The sequence below is a fragment of the Protopterus annectens genome, chromosome 10.part0, assembly GCF_019279795.1.
Source record: "Protopterus annectens isolate FY-2018-M chromosome 10.part0, PAN1.0, whole genome shotgun sequence".
Lineage (NCBI taxonomy): Eukaryota > Metazoa > Chordata > Ceratodontiformes > Protopteridae > Protopterus > Protopterus annectens.
In genome coordinates this window covers 1,197,949,182-1,197,970,770 of record NC_056744.1, presented here as the reverse complement: position 1 = coordinate 1,197,970,770, position 21,589 = coordinate 1,197,949,182, and the positions used below count along the sequence as shown (strand labels likewise).

The 21,589-nt window shown below is 42.9% G+C and overlaps 1 protein-coding gene across 7 annotated transcripts in view; it reads left to right on the top strand.

Annotated features, from left to right (window-relative positions):
* POMGNT1 (protein O-linked mannose N-acetylglucosaminyltransferase 1 (beta 1,2-)) overlaps positions 1-21,589 on the top strand; it is a 1,898,302-nt gene that overhangs the window by 1,522,412 nt on the left and 354,301 nt on the right. For all 7 annotated transcript variants that reach the window (XM_044085953.1, XM_044085951.1, XM_044085948.1 and 4 more), the window contains one exon: positions 9,537-9,601. In XM_044085953.1, the coding sequence (XP_043941888.1) occupies positions 9,537-9,601 (65 nt within the window). The remainder of the gene's footprint in view (positions 1-9,536; positions 9,602-21,589) is intronic.

Sequence of the window (21,589 nt, the reverse complement as noted above, 5' to 3'; positions counted from 1 at the left end):
CTTGACAGCCAGATTCCATACCAGAAGTGCCAACTAGCAAAGAAGATAAGATCTTGATCTGATGTTGTTAATCTTCATTCATTTTGTCCACGGAACTGAGTCGGCCTTATACCAAGCTCGTGCCAGCCAAAAAACTCTCGAGTTAAGCTTTTACCCATAGTGCCCCTCTCCCTGTTACCCCAGATCTCGTTTGCCTCGTAGCCAAAAAGCCGTGTCAAGCCAGCTCTCAGCTATATACTTAAAACTTTTTGATATTTAAACTGTTTATTGAATAATTTTCATTTCTTTTCATTCTCATACCTTTCTATAGCCTATCGCTAATTTACCCATTACCTTCTATTCTTTTTCAACTACCTTCTTGGTAGTAATTCTTAAGTACCATTGGTGGTACGGCCCTTTTTTCCCCTTACCTTTGACATAAAATTTAGTACCATTGTTGGTACCCCCCCCCCACCTTCTCTCTATCCTTTTCTCAAAAAAAAAAAAACTTTCCCTCTAGCTTTTATTACTGTTTTGCTTAAAAACAACATATTTACTCCAAGTTTACTGTTTGTGGCTAATTTGGAAATACTGGTTGTTCATTATGTCAGAGAAAAAAAGGAACATCAGGTTTCCAACAGTGCAACCCGTGTGGTCGCAAGATGCCAAATTGTGACTTAGATGTCTCTTGTATGTATTGTTTGGGGGTTCCTCATCTTTCAGTCCAACCTCCATGCACCATTTGCTAAGGGTTCAGCTCTCATACTCTTAATGAGAGAAAAAATAAGTTGATCTTGAAGGGCCTCTTTAAGTCGCCATTCTCAGAGGCTATTTCTGTGTTGGAGGGCTCACCACCTCCTAGAAAACAGCATAAAAAGAGACCATATTTGGTTCCTTTTTCACCCTCGGGTCATAGGAAATAGGAACCAAGACAAAAAGTACTGAAATTGACTTCATCGGCGCCAGAGCCAAAATTGGCTTCTACGGCACTGTCTTCAGTGCCATCTGCAAAAACTGTGCCATCGGTGCCTATTACTGCACCGACAATGTCTACGGCACTAATATTGCCTACACTGCAAATTTCTACCTTGGTGCCATCAGTAAAAATCCTTTCTTCGACACCGATCATGACACCGACAATATCTACTTGCACCAAGCTTGCCCACAGTGTCTGCTCCATCGGTTCTGATACCAGACATTCCTCCAATACAGGTCTCCAGTCTTGAGACCATGATGCCGATAGACCACTCTGCACAGACTCGATATTTCCCTACAGTGGATCCCTTCTTGGGTCAACAGTATAGCCCTTTCTTAGAATGGCCTGACTCGCCATCGGGGGATATCTACAAGATCGACCAGGATCCTTTTGGAATTAGATGTGGTGCGTCTTGTGGACCAGCTGCTAACAGCCAGAGAGATTGCTACACCTTCCAAAACTCCCTACCCATCTGGACTTGGGACACTTATCTCCACGGACTCCATCTTATTCTCATCCTTTGACCTCCCTGCAGGCTTTGAAGTTTTCGGCACAGGCACCCTTTATGGTTCCCATGCCTTTGGTTCCACTGGTGGATCTCACAGTGGTGCCAGAGCTGACCCTTTGGCCTTCAACTCATTCGGAGCTGGGTCATCCTCAGGATCGGGACTGGACTGTGGGCTCTGAGGTGCCTGGTGCGGCACTGTTATTTTCTACAGTGCCATCTACCACGGTTCCAGGAGTTCTGATGGTACTGAGTCCCCTTGGGGGCTCCATCCTTGGGAGTGGGTTCATCAGAGTGGGATGTGACTCTGGTTCTGAGGTTGTCCTTCTTGGTTCCAGGCTTCGATCCCTCATCAGGCAGACCTGTTTTCCATGCAATGGAGAGGGCTCTTGCCTCTGCAGGCAAACTGCTAGCATTGGAACAACAAATATATCCTTTCTCTGAGCCGCAGCTGACACAGACTACCACATCAGAACATTGAGCACAGGAGTCTCAAGATACCCTACTGCAGGGTGCCCCCTCTTCAGAGTCCTTATCAGAAACCCCCTGTTGAAGAGGTACCATGTAAGAGGATGTGCAAGAAGAAGCACATGGACTTCCCTGAGGAGTCCCTCACCAAGGATACGAATTACGATGAAGGGGGAGGGGTCCCCATGGTCGCCGCCTGATGTCTCCTTTGGAGACATCCTGGAAGTCCTGAAACAAATGGGATGACTGGAAGCCCACCAACCCTTCCTCCGAGGAATCCATATTCTTGCACGCTGTGGATTCTTGCACGCTTTTTGTGCTTGACCCACTACTTTCTGGGTGACTCCACCTGCAATTGAGCTGGTTCAACTCATCCTGCAGTGCACATGGAAGAGTCCTGATACCATTGAGCCAATTCCGTGGAGACCAGACAAGTTTTTATCCCCTCCCGAACAGCATCCACATTGGTCCAAGGGTCTTCCTGTAGATGCTATGGTGGTGGTGGCTGCCACTAAGAAGGAGCTCGCCGAGGAAAGCCAGACTGTTCACCCCCCCCCCCAAACATGGAGTCTCGAGCAGTGGACAGGTTAGAGAAGTGAGTCTTTGCATCATCGATCTTTGCTGTTAGGTCTTTGAACTACCCGGCACATTTCACTGGACTTCAGAGAGACTTAGTCTCCAAACTCTCAGAAACCTTGGCAGGAGCACTTTCTGACGAGGTACATGACAAGGTTGTCTCGCAGCTTGCTACACTGGAATCCATATCCAACTCCCCCATGCATTTGATTTCCCACGCTACTGATGGGAGTGGCTAGAGCAGTGGATTCAGGTATTGTCATGAGACGTCACACCTGGATGCACCTCTGTGACTTTGCAGACCCTTTTAAGTCTTCCTTTCTGAATGCTGCAGTGGAAGCTTCTTCACTTTTTGGTCCAAACGTAAAAGACACATTGGCCAGATGTGAGAAGGACAGCAAGACCCTGTCTGCCATGGGCGTACATTTTTCAACTCCTCAACGTCCCTACTCTAGGAGCCAGAGGAGTGGAAAGATGTGGCACAAGAAATCCCAGGGTCCTTTCCATGACACATACTAAGACAGTGGTATCCCTTATCCTTTCAGATACATATAACTGAACGATGCACACAGGATCTGATGTGGTGGATAAAGCCAGGTGAAGAACTATGGAGAAGCCCCTTCTGCCCACCCCAGTCCAGGGCCACAGTGACCACACATACTTCCCTGATAGGGGGGGGGCTTTACCAGGGGGAGACTGTCCAAGGCACTTGGTCAGAGAGGCCAGTCTGCCTATCACTGTCCTAGAACTGAGGGCAATGCTTCTAGTATTGCAAGCATTTCAATCCACCCTCCTGTCAGGGACAATTGCTATATAGTCTGACAACATGTCCGTCTTCTGGTACATCAACAAACAAGGGGGAACCAAGTCCTACCCGTTGTGTCGAGAGGCCATGAGAATTTGGCAATGGGTGATAGCTTCCGACCATTTTCTGATAGTAATGTGTATTTTCAGGGTTTCCAACGTGATTGCAGACAAGCTGAGCAGATGTATCCTGCTGCCTTATGAGTGGTCCCTCAGTCCAGTCGTGGCGGCAAAGATTTTCAGCTGCTGGGATCAGCCCTGCTGCAATCTTGCCTCCCCACTAAACAACAAATGCAGCAGCTACTTTGCCCTAATCCCCCCACAGGGGGAACCTCCAAGGGATGCTCTGATACACAATTGGCCCACGGGACTCCTTTGGGCTTTCCCTTGTTCTAAAGAAGGCCCTTCTTCTGAGAAGCAAGGTAATCCTCTTTGTCCCTTACTGGCCACGACAGATATGGTTTCCCTTCATTTGGCCTCACCTAGTATGCCAGCCTTGGATTTTGGGTCCATATCCATTACTGATCTCACATCCACAAGGGTTGATGCATCCCAACCTTCCCAGTCTCAAGCTGACAGCTTGGTTTCTCCACTTCCAGTAATAGCCAAGCAGAATAACCTTTCCTGTCCTGTACGTAATATTCTTCCGGCTTCACATAAACCATCCACCACAAAAATCTATCTCAGGAAATGGAAGAGATTTCTTCTTTGGTCCAAACAAAAGAAACTAGATCCTTGCTCAGCCCCTGTTACTTCAGTTTTAGATATCTCTCAAATCTTCTACAGTCGGGGGCAGCAGCCTCCACAATTCCAGTCCATTTTGCTGCAATTTCAGACTTTCACGACGGTTTCCAAGATTCAACCATAATCTCCCATTGCCTGTGCAAAACCTTTTTAAAAGGGGTCTCACACATCAGATCTCTTTTCAGCGAACCGATTGATCCTTGGGATTTAACGCTAGTGCTACAATCTTTGACACTACCACCTTTTGAACCTGCGGATTCTTGTGATATGAAGTTTTTGGCCTGGAAGTCACTATTTTTAGTAGCCATAACTTCAGCTAGATGGATATCCGAGCTTCAGGCCTTATGTATAAAACACCTTTATATGATCTTTCATAGAGACAGAGTCACTCCGGACTAACTCCTCCTTCCTTCCAAAAATTATCTTAGAATTGACAGTTAACCAGATGATTGACCTTCCTGTTTTTTTTTTCCAAACTATTTGAATAAAGGAGAATACTGTCTCCATTTATTGGATGTACATAGACAATTACATTTTTACCTGCAAAGAACAGATCCAATGCGTAAATCGGACCAGTTGTCTGTGTCTTTCTCAGTTCTGAAATTGGAGGACCCTGTTTCTAAAGTGACCTTATCTAAGTGGTTGAGAAACTGTGTATCCTTCATTTACCAAAAGAATAACATTCCACTACCGAGCAAGGTCAAAGCACACTCAACCAGATCAATGGCAACCTATGTGGCTTTTCATTCAAGGGCTTCAGTGGATGATATATGTGCAGCTGCAACCTGGTCTACTCCTCATACCTTTATTACTCATTACAAATTGGACCTGGTCTCCAGGGGAAGAGCATCCTTTGGTTCAGTGGTACTCAGGTACATTCTTCCATAAGGGCTTCTCAGGACGTAAAGTAGCTAGGGACTCTGTCCCATCAGTAAGGAATGAATGAAGATCAACAACATCAGATAAAGAAGTTATGTTCTTAACATAACTTTCCATCTGTGTTGTTTATCTTCATTCAGTCATTATGTCCCACCCACCATCCCCCTCCAGAGGCTCCTGGAGGATCAGATTGGGTCATATCTTGTTTATAGGGTTTCTGCTCAGAAAAAGCCTCTGCTTTCCTATTACGGGGAAACTCGATCTGAGGTAACAAGCAGAGAGACACTGTGGATAAAACTTAGCTCAAGAGTTTTTTGGCTGGCATGAGCTTGGTATAAGGCCGACTCTGTTCCGAGGACGGGACTGACACCCATCAGTAATGAATGAATGAGGATAAACAACACAGATGGAACGTTATGGTAAGAACATAGCTTCTTTTTCCTCCCTGTTTGTTGATTTACCACATTACTATGGTGTTGTCTTTAAGTATCTTGAGGGGCCCTGGAGTGAAAAGGAGGTGAAATGCTTGAAGAGCCAAGAGAAGAGCTCTCATCTGTTTGACATTGATGTGCTAATTCTGCTGACAAGACGACCACCCCCCCCTGTACTTTTAGAGAGCCAAATGTTTCCCCCATCCCATGTCTGAAGCGCATGTGTGAACAATTCCTGAGAAGGAAGAGGGGGATGAAAAGGGATATTTGGATTCAGAGACAACTGTTGAATTCACCAGAGAAGTTCCTGTCTGAGACAAGGAAGAAGAGGAACTGCAAAGTCTAGTGGATATGCATGATGGAGCTACACTGTTACTTCAGAAATCACTGAAACTTTCTCATGTGAAGTTTGTCCAGAGAGAGCATCGGAATGGTGGTTGCCATGAAATCCAGAGCTCTCAGAAACGCTAATGAGGTAATGAAAGCCAGAAGAAGAAGAGTTTGAAAGAAAGAAATGAGAGTTAAGGCCTTTAGAGGGGGCACGGATACAAGCACTGGCACCGTCTGCATCATGCAACCCAGGAAAAACATGAATCTAAGAAGGTGTCAGAGAAGACTTTTTGAAATTTACAGTGAACCACAGGCTCTGAAGAAGAGAAATGACAAATGAAGATTTTGCAAAAGGGTCTCTGGAGAGGATGCTTGAATCAACAGGTCATTTAAGTGAGGAAATATTCAGATCCCTCAAAGCCTGCAAAAAGCAGTCACAGGAGCAAGGCATTTGGTGAACACCCATGGGGCAGTAGAAAGACCAGATGGTGAAGCAGAGTACTGAAAATCCCAGAAAGCAACAGAGAAATGCAAAAACTTCCTAAAAAGAGGATGGATCAGACTATAGAGATAAGCATCCTTGAGATCCAGAGACACCATGGAGGCCTGAGGGAGCAAGAGAGGAAACATAATCTGAAGGGACAACAAGGAAGATGCTTTTAGAAAAGTGTTTAGATGAGAGAGGTCTAGAATATGTCTCCAAATGCACTCTTTCCTGGAAACTAGAAACAGTCTGGAGTAGAACCCTTTCTCCCTTTGGGACAGAGGCATCTCTTGAATAGTACACTTGAGTTAAGAGATTTTGAAGAACCTCTGAGAAAGAAAAAAAAATGTTTCTGTGGAGGTGGAGAGATGCCCATAAAAGGAGGACAGGATTTCCACACCATGAAGTATCCCTGACGAATAATCAACAAAACCCAAGAATCCTGAGTGATCTGAAGTCAAACAGGAAAAGAAAGAGAAAGTCTAAGAGGAAGAAAGAGGAATGTGGCTGGGAAGAGATGGAGAGTCATATACAGCACCTGGTTTGTCTGGAAAGGAAAGTTTCGGAGTCTCTGAAAACTAAGTAGCCTTAGCAGGAGGAGCTCATTTGCCTCTCTTTCTACCTTTAGTAGAAGGGCAGGATTGCCTGCGAGCAACAGCAGGCTTAGTGGGGTAGTTTCTCTGAAATTTAGGCACAGGAGAAACAAACACATGTTTAAGCTCCTGTTAGGCATTACCCTTATCCTGAACAGGTTTAAAGTAGCAGCAGCATCCCCAAACAAAAGCGTAGAATCCAGAGGAGCATGCGTCAACTTAGCTTTAATATCAGCATGTAGAGGTTGAAGCCTAAGCTAAGAATACCTCCTCGACACTGAACCAAAAACAGCAGCCCTAGAAGAGGCATCTGCTGGATCATAACTACATTTAATAAAATGATGAATGACTTGAGAGGAAGTCCTTAGCAAAGGAAGAACAGAAGTTTTACACTTGCAGTCTGGAAAATCAGAAATAAGTTGACCTGCTTGAAAAAGAAGAGCCAACACTTACCTAGACAATTAATAGCCCTAAAAGCTAGGGTAGCAGAAGTGCAAACTTTCTTACCCAACCTTTTCATAGTTCTGCTATCCTTGTCAGAAGGCAATAACTTGGGTGAAGGAAGCAATTGAGATGACTTATCAGAGGATACAGACACTACAGAGGGGGTCAGCAGTAGGTGAAGGAAGCAATTGAGATGACTTATCAGAGGCTACAGACACTACAGAGGGGTCTGCAGCAAGACATTTATATAGGAAAGAACAATCTTCAGGCACCCTGTAAAACCTGACATGCTTCTTGGGAGCATGGTGTCAGAAAATCAGGTGCATGAGAGGCATTGGAAGAAGCATCCAGCAAAGCAGCCAATGTAGGAGGAATAGCCACAGGTTTAGGGGATTCCAACTGCAGCATCTTATAATACCGGTTATGGATATCAGAGACCTGAGCACAATCCCACTTAAAAAATCCATCATCCTAGGAGGTGTGTCCCCAAAGGAAATTTCCTCAAAAGGAACATCTGGACTAATAGATTCCTTCTCCTCTGACCCTTAGTGTAAAGGAGAAAGAATTTGAATAGAATAAGTCCAGGGATTCATTATCCAAATCTATCTCATCCACAGAAGAATCCTGTTCTCTTGGCCTTTTAAGGGAGTAGAGGACCAAGGAGAAGCAAAAACTAAAACCCTTTGAGGAGGCTTTAAGGACATTAAAGCAGTAAATAGCCCCTGAGTGAAGGCCTGTCACTCACTTTGTGGATCCCTAGAAGCCGAAAAAAACAAGTTTAATTTTTTGTTCCTTTTTTAAGGGAATGCCCCCTCCAAAAAACTGAGAAGGTTCAGACCCAGGACAGCAGTTGAGAACCGTAGTAGGAACTTCTTCCCCAATCAAAAATGAGGAACTACTGAAGGCCCCTAGGAAAAATCAGCCGTGGTTTCTCTTGGACATCCGAGACAGACACCTGCAAAACCTCTCCAGACTTGCCAAATGGACCATCACTGGCCTCCGGCAAGGTCGCAGCAGCTGAGAAATCCGACAACACAGGCAGGTGAGCCTCCAGGTTTGTAACAACTTCTGGGAAAAGACATGGTAGAGGCTGAACAGCAGAAGATTCCAGTTGTACTTTTTTCACCTTTTTCTTCCCTAATGGCTGACCCTTGGGGCGGGAGATTCCTTCCATTGCATCTTTAGTGAGAAACTTAAGACGCTAGCTCTTAAAGTACAAGGAAAGGGAAGAAAGTCTACTACGAATGGTTTTCGGAATGAACGTCTGACAAATAGAACAAGATGAAAGGTCATGAGAAGCTCCTAGACAAGACACTTACCGTGGTGGTTTGTATGGGGAATGTCTGCCATAGTGGCATTAACCCTTCCTGGATGACATTAACCCCAATGAGAACAAAAAAGTAAAAAAAAACTAAATCCTCGATGGGGCACTTTTCTGAAACTGCAATAGAAGTCAACAAACAGGCGTAGGTAGTCACTGGAGAATGTAAATGTGTTCAACTGGCAGAAAACAGACACAGGTAAATAGACTGACAGTAAAAAGGTACGTTCAGTCTGGTGGCAAATGAAGTTCTGGTTATGGTAGGCCTAAATGTCATCTTTATGCCCTATTTTACACAATGAGCATTTGGGTGTAGTTCGGCGTACCTATTAAGGGCAACAAGTAGTCTTTGGTAGACTGGCTGGATGTTCGGGCTTCCACGGCAGGGAATCCCATCTGTTAAGAATACTGCAGCAGTGAATTTAAGTACATCAGTAGTGTGTGCTGAAAAGCAATGCTAGGATAAAGAAATTGCAGTTAGTGTTCAGTAGCAGATTTCTGTTTCAATATAGTAAGGATTCAAGCTACTCATTCTTACTGCATATCACCTTGGAGTTCATATTGCTTCACTAACATAGATACATATTCTAAGAAGTTCATCTGTTTCATGTTCAGGGATGTCATGTATATTTAAAGTACTGCCACAATTTTTTTAATTTCTCAATAAAAGCCTAAATATTTATTTTCCATCTGCCAAATATTAATTGTAAAACTAGTTTTAGGGATGTCCTTTATGCCCATTAGCCAGTGCTTTCTTGGAAAGTAGATGTTTTAAGCTTGTCTTAAATATAAATATTTGTCAGATAGTTGATTCCATTTACAGGAAACTTTATCAGCATTTTTGTTTTTAGTTCCATTTTAACTTTTTTTTTTAATTTGTTTCAGAAATAAAAGAAAACTTGTTAGATTTGCATAACGGTTTCAGTTGTTAAATATGAGGCATTATTGCCTGTTTTTGAATTATGCATATTTCTTGTAATTACTTTTCCTTTATTTTTCTAGGAAGCATATTTTAAGAAACACAAGTTTAACACTGTTCCAAATATCCAGCTTAAGAATGTAGATAGGTATGTATGTGATTTTATGTCTTGTAATATTTCCTGGCATCACAATAAGAGCTGATTTGCAATGTTTTCTTATATTGTTTTTAAGAAATCACTGTATTATTATGGACTGTTTTCTGATAGCTAAAGTGTTGACGAAACAGGCACAGACAGCATGGCTGTTTTAATTTCTTGACTGAAGATGGTACTACTAGGCAGACTTATTAGTGCAACTTGTATGTATGTAGTGGACAGGAACGCAAACCTATGATTATATATTTATTTTATCTATCTGTTGTTGACCAGCATAGATTAGGCTGGTGGCCTATTTTCAGGGTGAAGAAAGAGACCTGAGGTGGTATTTATTTCTTCAAGTAGTGGAAATTTGGCCAGAACATCGGGGAACTTTCCTTACCCTTTTCAATAGGTGCCATGGGAACTTTTACATCCACCTAAGCTACCACCAACTCAAGCAGATAGGATCTCTGTTTGAAGTTCTGTCTGAAGGACGACCCACTCACGAGTGCAACACCACCAGTAATGCTGCAATGAATTGTCAGCTGTCTGGTTACCTGAAGTGGGAATAGCACCCATGGCTTTCTGGTCTTGAAGCACTAAAGGAAAGTGTGCTATCTGTTCTGCCATTGACACATGCACACATTTATAGATTACATCAATTACATAGTATTTTTTTTAATAATGTACGCTGTAACTCCTTCCTTCATTATTACCGTCCCTCATGCCCAGTCTGCACCATGTCATCCAGCTACTACATGCCACCCCTCCCTGAATTTATTTTGGTACTCGCTGAGACAGGTTGCTGATTGCAGGCAACGGGGCTGGGCATATCTGAGCTTCCATCCAGCAGGGGTTTAATTTGGCCTACCCTGTTACTCCCCCCTCCCCTTTGTGGCAGTGTGGTATGGTCCTGGGGAAGAGCAATGTGGGATTCATGGCATATCACCCAGCCTCAGGGGCAGCCCAACCCCCCCCCCCACCCCGCTGACCATACCTTCTCTGGCAACATCTCCATCCTCCACCAAGGGACTATCATCTGGAGATGTTCCACATACCACCCCATACTCCACAGGATGGGCAGTTCCATCCCTCCCTGCCACTCTGTCAGTCGTCCAAGATGGTAATTGAACCTGGGTTGCCTGTTTCATATTCAAGGCTTTATACTTGTACATTACCAGAGTGGTCAGCTGTCATTAACATATTAAAACTTTTCCAACACAGATACATTCCCAATGTGCATTGTTTTACTTAAGACTGAAATAACAAGGAGTGTCATTGATCTTAGGATAAACATAATGATAAATTGCTTGTAGGAGCTAAAAGCAGCCTATAGAAGTATATGTAGGTGATTGTGCCAAGGTGCAAAGACAAGGTGTGGATCTAAGGGACAGAGAGGGTAGCTATATACTGGGACTGTTCAGACACTGGTAACAAATGTTTAATGAAGAAATGACAAAGCTGGGTGAAGGAAAAAAACTAGATAGATAAGCAGTTTGTATCAATTAAATTTAGAAGTTGGTGTGTAGAAGAGTAAGTAATCTAAAGAATTAAGGTAGTTTGAAGAGCTGAGTAAGGGTTTTGTAATAAGAGATGAACATGTCAGATGGTCATAATTTATGGAAGGGGTGTAGTGAAAGTATTTCGATTTTCACTGGAAGAAATGTAAAAAGAGCTGGGTGCATTAGTCAATTTGTAATAAGATGGAAGATGGAATTTGTTTAATAATGTTTATTGATTAGTAGATGTCCTAGTTGTGATTGTGGAGCAGTTGGATGAAATAGATGTACATTTAAGAGACCATTACCACATGGATGATGTGATTGGTCATAAAAGGTAAAAGTGAAAGGAGTGGAAATTGGGAAGGGGTCATTAGTGAGATTTAAGGATCCTTCCTTTGTGTCACTGTGGTAGTAGTGTACAGACTTGAGTCATCAGAAAATAGGACAACTTGGCAGTTTGTTTCATCCCAGCTGTCTAAGGACTGTTGTAATGGTCTCATATCTTGAAGCATCTCCCCTAACTATTTGAAATTCTTATGTTCATACATATAAGGCTAATAATTCCTTCACTTTAGCTTTTATTAGCAAAATTTGATCGATTTCAGGCAAAAGTCTTTTTCCAACATACATAGGGAAATCTTAGAGTGCACTTTCTATTCCAGTTTGTGGTAGAAGGGAGGCCATGTGAGAGAGCTCCTTGATTTCATGGCCTGAGCAGTTAATTAAAAGTTTTAACAGGTAGTCTTTTGGCAAGAGTGAGACTGCATTGAGATCAATACCTTAAAAGGTTAAGGAAAGCGAATGCGGCCCTTCCAGTGCAGGTAATTACTGTACATTGCAAAGTAGTCAGTGATGTACCTTATTTTATCTAGTATTGTTTGGAGCAGATGTTCTTCGTGTTTCACTGTTGCAGTCATTACATTTGGGTAATCCTGCTGGCAGGTTGCCCTCGGTCTGCCTGAATTTCAAAGTCTTGAGTCCTGCATCGGCTGCTGTCGCCCCTTCCCTGACATCAGGTCGTCAGGGTTATAAAAGAAGCAGCCAACGCCATTTTCTTCAGTCTTTCTTGCCGCACGGTGCCCGAAGCAGAAGCAGTTCGCAAGTGCTGGTCGGCCGACTCCTGAGATTTTCGAGTTTCAGACCCGAAGTTTTCAATAAAGCTAAGTACCCCATTGGGGAAACTTTTTTCTTGCTCCAGTCTGATGTCAGAAAATGTTAATAATTGTATTTCTTGTGGAAAGCAAATACCTCATAACAACTTTCATTCTTACTGCATTTCTTGCCTAGGCCCTGATCACAACGTTTCAGGTTGTTGGTTTTGTGCTAGATTTAACCAACGCACTATTAAGCATCAGTATGATTTTGCTTTAAACTATTTTGGACGCCAGTTTAATTATCCAGAAATGTCGTTGGATAGCCATCCGACTACTGGAGTTCACAAAAAATCCAAAGAAAAGGAGAGAGATAGACAACCAAGGTCCAAAACCGACGATGAAGCTTCTCCTAAGCCAGTCACCGGTTCGCCGGTTCTCAGTGCGGCACTTTCGCAGCCCCTGACGCCCGCTACTTTAGAGTCGCAGGCCGCTACCAACTCCCATGTGGAGTCGGCTATGCCACTGGAAACTCAAGGTATTGGAGCCTCGGGCACTATTCCCTCAGATGGGTCTGGGGCCGCTGAGCAGGCACCGGCTTCTGAGGGTGTATTCAGACCTAAACATCTTTACATTAAACCAACTTTAGCTTCAAAGGCAAAGACTAAAGCATCTTCTAAAGCAAAGAAACAAACTCAAGAGCCACGTGGACAGGCCTCTATGCCCAAAAAACAGATGCTCAAAATGGCCAAAGACTTGATTACTTTGATCAGGGGTTCCCATCCCCCTCCTGATAAAGAGGCCTAGGCAAGAGACTGACTAAGAATCTTCAGATTAGGTTCCTGTTTCTTCTGATTCCTCTTCTGATCAGGAATATTCTCTTACCCCCTATGAGGATTCTGATGCTGAAGAATCTATACCTTCAGCTTCTCCTCCAGAGGACTATTCTTTTGGGGAAACCTTGCATACCATGAGGGAGCATTTCCACTGGGAGAGCCAAGATTTTTCAGAATCTAAAAAGAGGCTCAGGGATTTCCTTTTACTACCTCAACACAGGCTTGATGTTTTTTTGGAGTCTAGTCTGACCCCTGACGCCTTACCTCCAGCTCCTGTTAAGCCTGACAGATATTACAGGGTTCCTGACTCTCACAAATTCCTTTTTAAAAACCCTGCTGCTGACCCAGAAACTGTTTCACAGGGTCCCAAAGGAGTTGAGGCTTCTGCTGCAAAACACCCTACCCCCTCTGACAGAGATTCTAGGGCACTGGATAGATGGGGAAAAAAGGTTTACACATCTGCTACCTTGGCTATAAGGGCCTTAAACTGTCAGTTTTATATGCTCAAATATCAGCAACATGTCATGGCATTGCTTAAACAGAAAATGTTGTTGAACTCTGAATGTGCAGAAAACAAGGAAATGCAGGAGTTATTGCATGCAGCTGAACAAGTTGGAAAGCATACTTTGCAATGTGGTTTTGATTCTTTGGAGGCCTCCTGCAGGGCCGCAGTTACGGGTTCTGTAATTAGGAGACATGCTTGGTTAAAATAACAAAATCTGCCTGATCATGTTGAAGTTAAACTATTTGATGCACTTTTACAGCATGATACTTTGTTTGGTGTTAAGGCAGAAGAGGTGTTAAAGAAAATGGAGGACACAGCTAAATCTATGCAAACTGTCAAAGATTTTTTACAAGTACAGCCACCTAGGTTTAGTAGACACTGGCCTACAAGGAACTGGTCCTTTCCTGTGTCAGACAGACCTCAAAGGAGCAGATCCAGATGCCCTAGAGGCAGATCCCAGGTGCAAGGTTCATACAGGTCAAAGCAATGGGGTGCTTCTACCTCCAAAGTTGGAGAAGACAAATCACAGCCATACAGGAAACAGTCTCAATGACTTCCCCCTGCTGCCACCAAGCACTTATGTCCTGGCAGCACCCTTAGGTGGAAAACACTTTTTTTGCAAAATTGGCACATTATAACCCAGGACAAGTGGGTTCTAAATATAGTGTCACAAGGCTGCAAGTTCCATTTCCATACCCTGCCAAAGGCAAACGGCTGGCCAGATCTCCTAAAGAATCAATGGGCAGAGGCGCAAAAACAAGCCTCATCCCTCATGGACATGGGGGCCATTCAACAAGTACCAGAGCAAAAGCAGGAACAAGGATTTTACTCGACTGTTCTTGGTACCCAGAAAGGACAAGGCCTGGAGACCAATACTGGACCTATCTATTCTAAACACATTCCTGGATATACCAAAATTCAAAATGTTAACTTTGCAGCAGCTTCTGCCCATGCTGGGAAAGAATGCTTGGCTTGTGACTTTAGACCTAAAAGAGGCATACCTGCATGTCCCAATCAGACAATCCTGCAGAAGATACCTCAGATTCAAGGCTGGCTCAATGAATTACCAATTCTCTGCACTGCCCTTTGGCTTATCTACTGCGCCCAGGGTCTTTACAAAGTGCCTGGCACCAGTAATTGCATTCTGCAGACAAAGAGGAATACAAATATATCCTTACTTGGACGACTGTCTAATTCAAGCAGAGAACAAGGACATTCTTATACAGCATCTGGCGTTTGTGAAAATACTTCAAATATGCCTAGGGTACACAGTCAACGAAAATAAATCAAAACTAGTACCCTCTCAAGAGATAATATTCCTGGGTGCAAGCTTAAATACAACTGCCCAGATGGCTTTTCTCAGGCCAGACAAACAAAGGCAACTGACTACCTATTTCAAAATGTTGGCAACAAAGGCCCAGTTATCTGCAAGAAACATTCTGCAGGCTTTGGGCTTCATGGCATCCCGCATCCTACTTATTCCATATGCAAGACTGCATATGAGGAAACTTCAATGGTACCTAAAAAGTGTTTGGACTCAACATTGCCACAGCCTGGAAACCATGATTACTCTCATTCCCTGCCTGCAACAGGAGTTTCGATGGTGGGCAAAGGCTTGTCACCAGAACAAGGGACAACCATTCACATTACCCCCAGCCAGGCAGACACTAACAATGGATGCTTCAGATTATGCCTGGGGGGCCCACATGGCATGAAGATCCATTCAGGGTGCATGGCCCTCAAACCAAATGCATCTACATGTCAATCAAAAAGAGATGCTAGCTGTTCAAAATGCCCTGACAGCCTTCAAGGACCTACTTCATCCGGGACAACTACTGATAAAGACGGACAACACCACAGTCATGTGGTATATAAACAAGAAGGGGGGCACACATTCTTACCCCCTTTGCAGACTAACCATGACTTTGTGGGAAGCAGCATTGACTTACCAAGTACATCTGCAGGCACAATTCCTGCCAGGAAAGGAAAACACTCTGGCAGACGAACTAAGCAGAAATCTCATCGATCCCCACAGTGGCAGCTGGATCCACAAATCTTCAGCATAACAAGGAAATGGGGATGCCCGGACATAGATCTATTTGCCTCCCCTCACAACTGCCAACTAAAAAGATTCTGCACAAGGACGTATCACAGACAAACATTGAAAGTGGATGCCCTATCTTTCAGGTAGAAAAACCTATCAATATATGCCTTTCCTCCACTCTCTCTCCTCCCCAAGGTACTCCTAAAGGTCAGGCAGGAGAAGCCAAAGATGATACTGATTACCCCAGACTGGTCCCGCCAGTACTGGTATCCAATCCTAAGGAACATGTTTCAATGCCCAATTTGGACCTCACCTCAAATACCTCATCTACTGTCCCAGCTAAACAATCAGATCCTGCACAGCCAACTCAGTACTTTAAACCTGACAGCATGGCGGATAATGTATCATACAAAACACACCTCTCAGTAAAGCTGTGATGGATATCATTTTGGAAGCCAGAAGGCCTAGTACCAGAAAATCTTATGCTGGAAAATGGAAGAGATTCTGTGCTTGGAACCAGGCACAAGGAACTGATACAGCTGTACCAAATATTCCTCAGATTTTGAAATACTTAACTGAGATGCTGGACAAAGGCCTATCTTTTTCATCAATTAAAATTCATGCCTCTGCCATTTCGGCTCATTACAATACAGAACCACCAATCTTTTCTCATCCTTTATTAAAGCAGTATCTCAGAGGAGCCAAAAACTTAAGGCCTCCAAGGAAATCACCAATGCCTGCATGGGACCTCAACTATGTCTTGGAAAAACTCACCCTGCCTCCTTTTGAGCCAGCTGCTACTGCTGATATAAAGTTTTTATCTTGGAAAACAGCTCTGCTCCTAGCAATACCTTCTGCAAGACAGGTTTCAGAGCTACAGGCACTCATGGCTGTGGAACCTTTTATCATGTTTTATCCAGACAGGGTCTCTCTGAGGACAGACCCAACATTTATGTCTAAGGTGGTGTCTAGTGTGGCTCTTAACCAAACTATTCATCTGCCAACTTTTTATCCAAATCCACAGAACAAGGGGGAGAGAATCATGCATTCGTTGGACGTACACAGACAACTTAGATTCTACTTGGATAGAACCAAAGTTTTCAGGAAGACAGCAGTTACTAGGGGCATATGCTGCAGGATCACAAGGAAAGGCTATCTCAAAGCAGACTATTTCAAAGTAGATAGGCCACTGCATTCGTTTCTGCTATTTACACCATGGCAAGCCAGTGCCTAAGTGCATTAGGCCACATTCAACTAGAGCTGCAGCCACATCAGCAGCCTTTCTCAGGGGAGTACCAACCAAAGACATCTTAGAGGCTGCTACTTGGAGCGCAGTGCACACCTTTACAAAGCACTATCATCTGCCACTCTACTCTAAATCCAGGGCAGGCTTTGCCACTGCAGTTCTGCAGGGCCTCATAGCTGCTCCTAATGCTGTTCAGCTCCAGCCTCCCAACCATAGCTTTGGGACTCTACCCAAATGTAATGACTGCAACAGTGAAACACGAAGAACATAGTAGAGTTGTGTACACTTACCATAAATGTAGATGTTAGAGTGTATTCACTGTTGCAGTCCAAGTTACCCACACGCCATTCCCTTTTTTCTGCTGGAACTTTTCTTTCCTTCTCTGATTTATACAACCTATGTGGTGCATTTGGTTGTAGATGAAGGTAAAGTTTATATTGGTGTATTTATTTTTATATATATATATAAATTTTGGCTACCCTTTTAGGGGGCACCTGACATCTGGGGCAAGAAAAACTGAAGAAAATGTCGTCGGCTGCTTCTTTTTATCCCCCTGATGACCTGACGTCAGGGAAGGGGTGACAGCAGCTGACACAGGACCCAAACTTTGAAATTCAGGCCGACTAAGGGCAACCTGCCAGCAGGATTACCCAAATGTAGTGACTGCAACAGTGAATACACTCGAACATCCACATTTATGGTAAGTGTACACAACTGTACTTATTGTGTCATAGGAAGAGCAGACTAGTGCCTTACCTCAGCTTGGGATCCGGTAGTTCACACCAGAGACTTTCTTAGTTTCTTTAGTAAGTAGATTAGTTAGTCTGTATAAGAGTTTAAGTTGTTTTAGCACTTTATCACCAGTAGCTTCAGCAGTTAACCATTTGAAATGCTGAGATTTATTAATGCGAGTCCAGGAATACTGAGGCACTGTGATATGGTAATCTCAGATTTAGTATATTTAAGATGTATAGAGATATGGGGGTGCAGGGGAGCTTGCTCCCTGAAAAAAAGCAGCTCTAAAGGAAGAAAACAATGTTTGACATTCTCTGTTCTCCTGTTTTTTCAGTAATTTTTTCAGCACTTCAGGGCTTGGTATTTTGAGTCTCAACACCTCAAGAGGGCGTCCTATCAGTATGAGTCTTCAAAGAGAATTTAGTTAAACATTATATTAAGTACACGTGCAGCTGTATGTGTTTAGTGATTGAGTGGAAATGAAATAAAAGTAATGCAGTTTCTATTATGGGTGTCTGTGTGAGTGTGTACTATTCAGTTTATTTCCTCAAGTTATTCAGGACAGAGCTATCAGTAATGTGGTGGGCAAAGACCTAACATCAGAGACAGTTTTAAATATCACCCTAAGAAGTGAATAGAGCAGTAAGTTTTATATCAACATGCTTTTTCTATACAGTAACTATACTGTCTGGATTTATTGCTTGTCTGTATTCCTCACAAATTTAATGGAAAGGAAGCATCTTTCAAGGGATGGAGGAAAAACAGGAAACAAAATCAGGGACAGTGCTCAACATTTAGCTCACTGTTGCAATAGTCTAAATTAGAGCAGAGTCCTGTACAAAGCCAGTTTGGGTGCTAAGAGTTTAAAAATTCAAAATGTTATCCCTTCATTGTTACCAACACTACCATCCTGCAGTTTCATGGTAACATTGGACCTCAGAGATAGTTATCACATTTTAGTTTGCAAGAAATTCTGATGTTTTTTAAGACATTTTTGTCTTGCTCACAATATCACTTCATTGTATTATCCTTTGGTCTAGCCAATGCACCAAGAGTATTTACAAAGTGCCTAGCTCCAAGTAATCGGTTATTGCAGGCTTCAGGGTGTTGACATCTTTACATACTTGGACGATTGTCTTCTATTTTCAGACTCTTTTTCCAATTGTCAAGATTCCCCGACTCATGTCATTAAACTTCTGCTCAGTCTGTGGTTTCAACTGAACTTGCAGAAAGAGTCTCTCATCCCTTCACATACATTTTTTTTCTGTGATATCTTCTAGATTTGTCCCTAGAGAGAGCTTTTCCTTCCACTGGACAAGGTAGAACAGTATAAGGAAATTTTCTTGGACTTCTCCATTCACTCTCAGGCTTCTGCCAGGGAACTTTTCAGGATTCTGGATTTCATGGCCTCCATGATTATCAGGATTGATTATCATGATTCTCTTTAGCCAGCCTTCACATGAGAAAATTCAGTGTTACCTCAGATCAGTCTGGACTTAGCATCAATACCCCTTATCTTTTCAATTCCAGTTCTAGGGTTTGTCAGAGGGGAGTTACATTGGTGGATGGCTCAATTTTTTTTCTCATGCCAGATCTGCCTTTCTCCCTTCAGGTATTCTGTTATTCTGACACAACAGATGCTTCAGATTTTGCTTGGGGAGTGGTTTCTAAAGGGGTAGACATGCAACGCCTATGGAGCACCTAGGACAGACAAGAGAATGTAAATATCAGAGAGATGTTGGCAGTTATAAATGCCTTATCAGTCGTCTCCAGGACCTATGCAAGTTATTGCACAATACTGTAGTGATGTGGTCCATAAGTAAATAAACAAGAGGGGGTACCTGGTATTAATCCCCTTTGTAGACTTGCTATCATTGCCTGGGAGATAGCAGCTTGGATCAGTCTAACTCTTTAGGCTTCATATATTCCACCAGTGTAAAATATTATAGCAGACAAGCTAAACAGGATGGGGACTGATCCTCAGGAATAGAAACTACATTCAAAGGTTTCCAGAAATTGATCCATCTGTGGTGAACACCTCAAATAGATCTCTTTGCCTCTTTTCAAAATTAAACAGTTAAAGAAATTGTGCTCCATGGAGGATTTCTGGCAAATGGGGCTGGAGGTCAGATGATTTGTTATTACCGTGGGCAGGAATTGTATGCCTTTCCACTAATACATGGGGTCTTCCTAAAGAATCTGAGGGACTCTCCATAGACTGTGGTGGTGACTGTCTTTTGGCTGCAGAAACAGTGGTTTTCCCTTCTTTTGACTTTGCCAAGGGCAGTGACCACAAGCTTCCCCACAGACTGGATGTATGCGCACAAGACAGGGGTGGTTTGCTGCATCTCTGTCTCAAGACACTGCAATTGACTGCTTTGATGATACCATTTTCATTACCTATTTTTTAATGATGTGCAGCTGGTATTACAATGAGTGAAAAGAGCTGCAACTGGAAAGTCATACATGCATAAATGAAAAAGATGTTCTAGTTGGTGCCAGTCAACAACAAGGGTCATTACGAGGTCTGGTTACCTCTGCTTCTACGTTTACATAAGTTATTATTCTCTGACCTTTTTAATTCCTCTGTCAACATTCATCTTTCAGCAATTTCTGCTGTCCTTCTACCTGTCCTCATGTCAGGCAATTTTTACAAGGGGTTTTACATACTATCTTCTTAAGAAAGAGGTGTCTCCTCCTTGGAATTTAAACTTTCTGTTTGATAAACTGACACTTCTTCCATTTGAACCAGCTGATCAGGCTGATTTGATATTCTTAACATATTGCTCTGTGTCCTGCAAGAAGGTATTTTAGCTACAAGCTCTTAGGTGAGCCTACCATAACTCATTTTCCAAAAGGACAGAGTTTATTTAAGAACTGATCCTTCTTTTAAGCCTAAAGTGTTTTCAGAGTTCGTTTAAGCCTGACTATTTAACACCTTACAATGGAGAAAGAATGTTGCATACTCTGGATGTCCATAGGCAGCTCAGATACTACCTTGAATAAAACTAAACCCTTCAGGAAAGTCATTCAGCTGTTTTTCTTATGTGAGGGAAAAAAAAAAAAAAGAAAAAAGAGTATCCAGTGTCTATGCAAACAATTTTGAGATGGCTGTCTAGCGATATATTTTCCTGCTATGCTTACTATAGTAAGCCAGTCCCAGGCAGGGTTAGGGCCCATTCTACCAAGGTTTTTTTTTCTTCTGTGGCATTTTGGAAACTGGTAAACTCTAGAAGTATTTTAGAGGCAGCAACTTGGCCCTCTGCACATACTTTTGCAAAGCATTACAAACTGGATTTCTTTTCTATGTCCAGAACAGACTTTGTTAGGCCTTCTCAAGGGCTCCTGGATTATTGAAATTTTCATTCTTCCTATATGTTCCTAAATTATGGTAATCTACCCAAATGTTTTAGGCTACTGCAAGAGTACAATTGTGTAAGGGAACTTACCGTAACAGTAGATGTTCTAGTAGCTCACTTTTGCAGTGTCTGTCACCTCCCTCCAGTCCCCTTGCATGGTTCTTTGGATGGATTGTCAGGTTGTGGGTGTGTATACTCTTGTATATATAGTTCCATTGTTTTTTGTTTGATAGTTCCTTTCTTAGCATTTTCCTTTCTTGGCTGTAGCTTTTCTTCTGTTTGACAAGAAAGCTGTGAAGCATTTGGTGCCCAATCTATCTTTTTATATGGCTGTGTTTTAACCACTGGCAGTTTAAGCATACGGTGACTTAAAGCTTAGTAAGCTGGACAGTGAGTGAGATCCTAGGCAAGGATATGACCAAATTAGTTTAGACTACTGCAGCAGTGCTCTGTTAGAACAGCTACTAGTACTGTAAGTTTACTTACACAACTGTACTTTCTACAAAGTCAGGGACAGTTGGAGGAGTATGTAAGGTGGAGGGGGGATTCATTGCTTTGCACTGTGTGTATTTATTTTCATCAGTGTGATCAAAATGAGACATCGGAGGTGAAGACAATCAAGAAAGTAGCTGTAATTGGTGGGTGGGTGTGTAAGAGATTCATTGCTTTGCACTGTGTG